Genomic DNA, 9,245 nt, shown 5'->3' with positions numbered 1-9,245 from the left:
ATCAAACAAATAATTGAGATTAATAACTTAAAAGTCTAGAAAATTCTCTCATATATTAACAGTTCACTTATCTGACATATTTGGCCAGTCACATGTGCATAATTTTAGGCCTCAGTCTACTGATTTAGAATTGAGTCTAGGTTTAGTGACTTCTTGATCTGTTTTTCATAGTAAAACAAGTGAAAAGCAGCAGCAGTAAGGGTGGGGCCATTGAAAACTGAGAAAACAGTGACAGTGAGGGAGTCCACAACATGGTAAATTCTGGGGTTTTATTAGGAAATGTCATAATACTGTAGAGGCAGAGGGTACATACTTACCCATCCCTGAAAGTTGCACAGTATTAATGAATAGTACTAAGACTAATGCTTATAATGATTACCCAGTCATCACTAGAATATTAACTCTACTCAGTACGTTCTCATTAAGAGATGCACAATGTAAATTTTAGGAAAAATTCCCCCCCGTCAAAATATGAAAAGCTCAAATGCATAAAAAGTGTTACACATCAGGAATCTAAAACACTATGTGTAAACTTTCATTCCTCATAATGCCAGAGACATAAGATATTGATGTGGTTAGCTGGCTAATAAGTAGATTTAGTTCAGTTCTAGATGATAACTACAGCCTCAGTCTCATCTCAAAAGCAAAGACTTTCACAGAAAAAAAAAACCACCTCGACAATGTCCATATATAAATTTTATTGCATTTGACGTACAAAAATTTGAACTTAAAGAAGAAAATGAAAATGTGCACCTTTTACAAGTCAAAGAAAAGCAAAAGTTTTAGCATTTGGTCTGCAAAAAAAAAAAAATACGTTAGAGGTACAAACTGTACTACAGCAGGTCTAAAAAATGTTGGACATAGTCCTTTTGAAAAAGTTAAAACTGTTTTCAAGATTACTTTTTATATTTAAATTTACAGGCACTGACCAATTTACAAATATTTACATAAATCAAAAACAACCTTAATAAACACTGTAGCTTTTTTTGTTTAGCAGCCACCACTACTTCTTTCATGTAAAAAAAGAAATACTAAAAAAGAGATTTTTTACAAATATTAAGCTTTTATTTATAATAATTTTATTGTGTCATATCTAAAACATTTTGTAGTGGCTTACTGTCTAAAAATTCCAGTTTAGATTACAATCCTATAATTGTACACAGAAAAATATCTGATACTACAAACAGGATATAATCTTAACTTTGATCTCTCAGTTTCTGTTGCTTCATGTCACAGAGAAAACAGAGCAGGAAAACGGCAAGTAAAGCAGAAGTGCACATTGTACTAAGCTATCATAAAGCACAGGAAACAATCTTTGCAAAATGTCTACACTGAACTGATTCTTTAAAACAATTCACTAACTGTTTTAAGAGTTAGTGCTCCTATTACTACAGTGCAAAATGTATTGTTGTTTCAATACAAAATTTAAAGCAATCTCAAGAGTACATCAAAAGCATGTGAAGTACTAATGAAATGCTAATACAGACACACCCAAAGCCTCAGTCTATCCCAGTGAGTCAAGCAAAGCAAAGATTTAAGGCAATTGTTCAGTATTTCATGACTCTGCAGTGATTTGACTGAAATGATTTCGTTTTGCTTCAAGTAACTGAACAACTGACTTGAATCTTCACTTTACTAGAACAGACTTTGACAACAAACTATCTAATGTAGGTTAGACTTTAAGCATGTATGAATTAGACCCCTTCCAAAATTCCACACATCTCTTCAAGATTAGCATGTGTTACAATTAATTGAAGTTGTATCAAAAACTTTTTATTTGTTCACGTAATTTCGCAAAATATATTTTATCTGATCACCTGAAAACGCATGCCATAATATTACTAATCATCAATGTAAACATTTTCAAAAATACATTTTTATTTTTAAATCAAAGGGTTTTATTAGGAAATGTCATAATAAAATATGCAATCTTTATATGTCTTTTTAAAAATAAAAAATGAAAACAAGAACTATGAAAAAAGCAATTATGATGGAGGTAAACATAATGTATTACGATGAAACTATTGTTCTTTATTTCTTGGAAGAATTTATTACGAAACAGAGGCCAGTTATCTTTTCAGGACAGCAGCTCTTACAGGTAGTATACTGTTCAAATCTCTCTTGTTTTTCAATCTGTGCCATGACTGGGAGAGAAAGAAAAATCATTCTTAAAACCTGAAATTTATGCAGAACAAAAGACTGAGAGTTTAAAAGAATGTTAACAGTTGTTCTCTCTAGGTGGTAACATTTTGAATAGTTCTTTCCTTGAGTTTTTTCTTTTTTTGAGATAAGGTCTCGCTCTGCCACCCAAGCTGGAGTGCAGTGGTGCAGTCTCGGCTCACTACAACTTCCATCTTCCAGGCTCAAGAGATTCCCCCACCTCGGCCTCCTGAGTAGCTGGGATTACAGGTGTGTGCCACCACGCTCAGCTAATTTTTAAATTTTTTTGTAGAGACAAGAGGTCTCATTGTATTGCCCAGGCTGGTTCTTTGAGTTTTTATTTTCCAAGTTTTTAACACAGTATAAGTATTATTTCTGTCATCAGAAAATAAAATGTTATTTAAAAACTCTGTATTTTTATGGTTCCAATTCATTAATAAAGAAATGGGCACAAAGGTGGTACTGAAAGAGACAACTGACAATATTTATTCACAGATTAATTCAATCTAAAAATAGCAAACAAAAACTTTGGATTTGAGAAGGGAGGATTATTTCAATTATTTGATTGACTGTCTTACATCTTCACTAGCTTTTTCCATTAAAAATAATATTTATGGGACTGGGTACAGTGTCTCATGCCTATAATTCCAGAATTCTGGGAGGCTGAGGTGGGCAGATCACTTGAGCCCAGGAGCTCAAGGCCAACCTGGGCAACATGGTGAAACCCTGTCTATACAAACAATACAAAAATTGGCTGGGTATGGTGGCACACGCCTATAGTCCCAGCACTCACGAGGCTGAGGTGGGAGGATCATTGAGCCCAGGAGATTGAGGCTGCATGAGTCTGGGTAACAGAGCAAGACCCTGTCTCAAAAAAATATATATAGTATTTACAAAGGAGAAAGTAAATTTACAATAAGGTACTTTATGTATGCCTCTGGAAAATAACAGTGATTTGAATGGATAAGAAGAAAAGAAACTTGTTAACAAGCTAAAAATCTGTCTCACTACTTGGTGACTGCAGATCTTTGTATTCTAGTCTCATGTCAATTATTCAATTGTCTAAAAGTACTGGTTTTACAACTAAACAATCCTAAATGAAAGCTCACTCATCAATAAGAACACCAATGTAGCATTGCTATTTTTGAGTTCTCAATTTAATCTGACAGACCAAAATATTCTCTCTTGAATATTTGTTTTAAAATTAAAGAATTTCTATAGGACAAATTTTCTATTCTGGTTGCCAAATTAAGAAAGTCTCATTTGAAGGATAGCTTGTAATAGAATACTTATATTTTATCTATTTATTTATTTGAAACAGGGTCTCACTCTATTACTCATGCTCAGGCTGGAGTGCAGTGGCACAATCACAGCTTACTGCACCCTCAACCTCCTGGGCTCAAGACCTTTCTCCCTACTCAGCATCCCCAGTAGCTAAGACACAGGTGCATAACACTACACCCAGGGGTGGGGTGGAGTGGGGTGCGTGTGTGTGTTAACTATGTCGTGTGTGTGAACTATGTCTTGCTATGGGTTGCCCAGGCTGGTCTTAAACTCCTGGCCTCAAGCAATCCTCCTGCCTTGGCCTCACAAAGTGTTTGGATTACAGGTGTGAACCACTGCACCTGGCCATTATTTTTATTCTTTTTTTTTTTTTTAAGAGGTGGAGTCTCTCACTCTGTTGTCTAGGCTTGAAGTGCAGCAACTTGATAATAGCCCACTGCAGCCTCGAACTCCGGGCTCCAGTGATATTCATGCCTCAATACTTGTATTTTACATTATCATTAAAATAAAGTCCACTTGTACGTCTAGATAATGAAAAAGTATGCCTCTAAAATTATCTTTGCAGTTTTCTCATCTTTTTCTTCTACGAAGCTTTCCCTCCCCTCCATGTCTCAATACATATATCAATCAATACATTTCTACAATGTGTTGTGGAAGTCCTTGAAGATTAAGACCACATCTAGCAGCATCACTGATGAATAAATTCATACTATAGACACAGACACATACATAAATTTTAACTTTCCAAAATATAAACAAAAATAAAACGGCACTCTAATTCCTGTGACAGTGGGGTATACATTAGAAAAAGCATGGACATCAGTTTCCTTCTAAGGCCACAATAAATTCCCCAATATACTAAGGAAGGAAAAGAGTCCATTAGGTTTTACTCATTTTGGAAATTTAATAAGCTCACTATGAAAATGCTTACTTCGGCAGGGCATGCACGGTGGCTCATGCCTGTAATATCAGCACTTTGGGAGGAAGAGGCAGGTGAATCACCTGAGGTCAGGAGTTTGAGACCAGTCTGACCAACATGGTGAAACCCTGTCTCTACAAAAAAAAAAAAATAATAAGCCAGGTGTGGTGGCACACGCCTGTAATCTGAACTACTTGGGAGGCTGAGCAGGAGAATTCCTTGAATCTGGGAGGTGCAGGATGCAGTGAGCTGAGATTGTGCCACTGCACTCCAGCCTGGGCAACAAGAGTGAAACTCCGTCTCAAAAAGAAAAGAGAAAATGCTTATTTCTATGAAAGTGAAAGCAATGTGAATAAAAACAGAGCCAGATCTCTTTGAAGGAAAAGTTTAACTAAATTCAAATAATAAGTTCCCTATCATGCTATATTAATGGATTCACCAAAGAGAAACCATTCTGTCCTACTACATATATATTTTCTCCTGTTTAAAGCATACGGGTCTACTAATGCTTCTAGGGTTGATCTAATGCATTGTTTACCTTTAAAAATTGATCCTTGATCATGTCAAATTTCTGCTTTTCGTGCACTGCTCTGGCTGTATTTGTTCCATCAAAAGGTTCTGCAACGTTAAATGCACATGTACAGAAAACATTATTAAAATAAGAGCTACAGTTTCTTTTCTAGGTTTGACGCTGTCAATATGTAACAGTTTTTGACCTACAAAAATTGCAATTTCAGATGGGTCAGCCTAATATCTTTATTAGATTTATGTATACAGAAAAGCTTAATATACTATGAACTGCCTAACAAGGTAGATAGAATTCAAGGGAGAAGGTGATTAAAAATGAAAGTCATCAGCATAGATGTGCTAAGTCTAAATCATAAATGTGTGTAAGGTTTCTGAAAAATTACAGTGTCAAAGACCTACCCTTAGGAAAATAATAAAATTCATCAAAAAGAAGAAAGCATTATATCTAAGAGAGGCAGTTAATGTTAAATATCACAGAAAGGTAACTTTAAATTTAATTTTAACTTAAAAGCTGATTTGTCCTTTGAAGGTAGAGGTTCAATACTGGAGAAAATGGAAGACAATGCAGGGAGTTATGGCCCGAGTGGATGGTTTAGAAAAAGATACAGTGAAGTCTGGCCAGACACGGTGGCTCACGCCTGTAATCCTAGCACTTCAGGAGGCCAAAGCGAGTGGATCACAAGGTCAAGAGATCGACACCATCCTGGCCGACATGGTGAAAGCCCATCTCTACTAAAAATACAAAAATTAGCTGGGCGTGGTGGCGCGTGCCTGTAGTTCCAGCTACTAGGGAGGCTGCGGCAGGGGAATCACTTGAACCCGGGAGGTGGAGGCTGCAGTGAGCCGAGGTTGCGCCACTGCACTCCAGCCTGGCAAAAGAGAGAGACTCCATCTCCAAGAAAAAAAAAGAAAGAAAAAAGATACAGTGAAGTAACTTGCATGAGAAATCTGGCAGAAAAAGAAAAGAGAAAAAGAGAAAAGCAAACAGAAGACAGGAAAAAAGCAAAGGAACAGTTTTTATGTATGTGTGTCTCCAATATATATACCTTCCATGTTCACACCACCATCCCACTCACCCTTCACCCACAAGGGAGAAGAACACATATAGAGAGAGAGGAAGAAACCAGAAGAGTACAAGGAAACTGAAGATCATAATGAGAAGACAAGGATAACTAAAGGCATCAGGAATGAGATGAAATGTCTAAAATAATGCCAGCAGTAGGTAAAAATTACTAGAAATTAAGAATTTTAGCACTGAAAAAGGAGGAAAAATGCCTAGAAGAACCAGTAGGACCAAATAAAGAGTATTTTTCAACAATGAGAAGACCTATGTATGTATTAAAGCTGAAAGGGAAGGACTGGAGAAAGAATGAAGTTGTTGGTAAGAGGAAAGGTAACTGAGGGGAAAGACCTAGAGAAAGTATGGAAGAATAGGGAATCTGATGGAAAGGTCAAAACTTTAGATTTATCATATAATCTACACAGGTCCATAATTTTAAGTACTCTTTTTGCTTATTTTTTATTGCTTAGAAAGGCTATGTTAAAAAGGAGTCTACTATCACAGTATTGTGGGGTTCTTTTCCTTAACAGAATAAGGTCATAAGCCAAATTATACTGGATTGCATCATCACAGCACTTTAGAACAGTGTTTAGTATTCAACTGAACACAAGTAACTAAAATAATGTCCACCCAGTGCAATTTATTAGCACACCAAAGCAAGAGATTTAATTTCATATTCAAAAACTCTTAAAATACTGCATATAATTCAAGATTAAAATATCCAAAATCTGATGTTTTCTACAAATGCTGATTCTCAACTACTTATACTTTTTAACCTCCAGATTTACAAAGGTCTTCAATTTAGCATTTATGAGAATAATTTTGTCCCCTGAAGTCAGTTTTCTACTCACTCAAAATGTCTCAAGGATATATTCAACTACATGTAAATTAATTTTAGAGAAGAAAACTTCTTCAGATCATTTAATTTTTAAAGCAAAATCAATTTCTATTTATAAAAGTCCAACTTGTACTAAGTAATATTTTAAGTGCAAAAGAATATAAAATAACTCATTGTATGTCAATATAAGAATCATATATAAAGATTCTATTTTCTTCCATCTGTAAGTCATGAAATTGTCCATCAACCACAAGAGGGATAAAGACAGCTTAAATTTTATCAACTAGAAAGGGTGAATGCCTAAAGTTTATGTTTATTATTTCTCACACCTACAAAATTTTAAATGATTTTTTTAAATTAAAAATTTTAAACTAAAAGACTTACAAATCACTTCAGACATAAATGTATTACTTTTAACTGAAACACAGCTGAAATTACTCAAGTAATTCTCTTAGTACCATGATGATACATGGATGGTAAACAGAAAACTACCTTCTACACAGATGTATTTATTTCTCCATTCAATACCATCAGGCCTCGGAATGGCTTTGGCTTCACGAACTGAAATCATTTGACTATTCCAGCTATAAGAAGAAAAACAGTAAACATGTTAACTATTTTCATAATTTCTCTTATATTATTTTTATTGTATCAATAGTAAGGCCTACCCCAATCTTCCTGTGGAACACTGAAACCTGTGCCCCAACCCTCAGCACCACAAGCCCTATTTCCCACCTCTATTTTATTTTTCACAACACTTATCATCTTCTAATAATTTGTTTCTTACATTTACTATTTATTACGTTATTCTTCATTGTGTCTCCCTCAAGTAGGAGGAAAGCTCCAAGATACTGGATATTTATCTACTTTTTTCACTCTTCACCTAGGAGAACAGTACATACCAGGTTTTCAACACATATTTCAATACACGTGAAAAAAATGAAGTAACTGGAAAAAATAAGAAAGTACAGGCTGGGTGCGGTGGCTCACACCTGTAATCTCAGCACTTTGGGAGGCTGAGGCGGGTGGATCACGAGGTCAGGAGTTCAAGACCAGCCTGGCCAAGATGGTGAAACCCCATCTCTACTGAAAATACAAAAATTAGCTGGGCATGGTAGTGTGCACCTGTAGTCCCAGCTACTCGGGAGGCTGAGGCAGCGTAATCGCTTGAACCCGGGAGACGGATGTTGCAGTGAACCAAGATCATGCCACTGCACTCCAGTCTGGAGAGAGGGTGAGACTCCATCTCAAAAAAAAAAAAAAAAGAAAGTACAAGTAAACAAACAAAAAAATAACAACTATAGTCATAGTTAACAACGCAGTAACAATCTGTTATTTGTTAAGAGGGAAGTAATCCTCTAGTGTTATCTTCTGGTATTATTAAATAATTTTTGTTCAGGTACATCTTTATGTGTATGATTTGGGAGAAAATTTTGAAATTTTCCAATAGAAGTAGATGCTGTTTTAGGAAAGCAAAATTAATACTCTATGAAAATATACTTTATTGCTGTATATAAGATGCAGTTGTTAAGAGTAAAATTTTATTCAAGTAAAATAATTTCATCAGTGGGCCTGAAGGTAAACTGTCCAGTCTTTAGTATATACTAACTTTACATTTTTTAAAAAAGGTTTTTCTAACAGTTATTACAAGTATTTTCTTTTTTTCAAGGAACATTTTAAAGTATATGACTACCCAGCTTGTACATGAGAGAAAAATAAATTTGAGGAACAGCTAATACCATTTTTTAAGCAGTATTTAGCTTTCTCTACCACTTAAGACTATTGCTTGGGACCTTCCAACACCCTACACTTCTCCTCTATTTATCAGAAAGAGAATTTGTAGGAATATAATCATGGATCCTGTATGGCATTTATTTATAGAAATTTGACTAATTTCTATATTACATAAGCATGAAAAATCTTGCATCTTGTGAATTTTGATCCTTGTAAAGCACACTGAAAGTATAAATTTATTTTTGTTCTGATCAAGAGTAGTTTGTAAATATTTTATGAAGAAAGCTTTAAGTTCTTTTAAAATATATACATCAGGATTTGTGCTTTTTAAAAATTAAGTAGGTTATCAAATGGAAATACTTAGTATTGGTTACAGGAAAATGTTTCAGATCCCTCATGTATTGTAGTTCCATTAGTACAGACTCCAAAAAGAAAGACTACTCTGCTCTATTGTTTCAAATGTCTTTACTAAAAATCCAAAAATTAGCAGGCGTGGTGGCAAGCGCCTATAGTCCCAGCTACTCAGGAGGCTGAGGTGGAAGGATCACCAGAGCAATGGGAGGTTGAGGCTGCAGTAAGTTGTGATCATGCCAATGCACTCCAGCCCGGCTGACAAAGTGAGACCCCATCTTAAAAAAACAGAAAACAAAAAAATCCATACAAACGTTTCCAACAATTTTCTTACATTGTTTCTTTACAACAACAATGTAAAGAGGGGAGTT

The 9,245-nt window shown here is 35.1% G+C and overlaps 1 protein-coding gene across 9 annotated transcripts in view; it reads right to left on the bottom strand.

Annotated features, from left to right (window-relative positions):
* Nucleotides 1-677: 677 nt before the first annotated feature.
* TENT2 (terminal nucleotidyltransferase 2) overlaps nt 678-9,245 on the bottom strand; it is a 73,836-nt gene continuing 65,268 nt past the window's right edge. For 7 of the 9 annotated variants that reach the window (XM_025388381.1, XM_025388386.1, XM_025388380.1 and 4 more), the window contains 3 exons: nt 7,282-7,373; nt 4,902-4,981; nt 682-2,144 (listed from right to left, as the gene is read on the bottom strand). In XM_025388381.1, coding sequence (XP_025244166.1) covers nt 2,070-2,144; nt 4,902-4,981; nt 7,282-7,373 — 247 coding nt within the window. In that variant the 3' untranslated portion in view covers nt 682-2,069. Of the gene's footprint in view, nt 2,145-4,901; nt 4,982-7,281; nt 7,374-9,245 lie in introns of all 9 variants that reach the window. The other 2 variants (XM_025388383.1, XM_025388382.1) reach the window with 2 other exon arrangements.

This window comes from Theropithecus gelada, chromosome 6 (genome assembly GCF_003255815.1).
Source record: "Theropithecus gelada isolate Dixy chromosome 6, Tgel_1.0, whole genome shotgun sequence".
In the NCBI taxonomy this organism is placed as follows: domain Eukaryota; kingdom Metazoa; phylum Chordata; class Mammalia; order Primates; family Cercopithecidae; genus Theropithecus; species Theropithecus gelada.
This window is presented reverse-complemented; position numbering and strand designations above follow the sequence as displayed.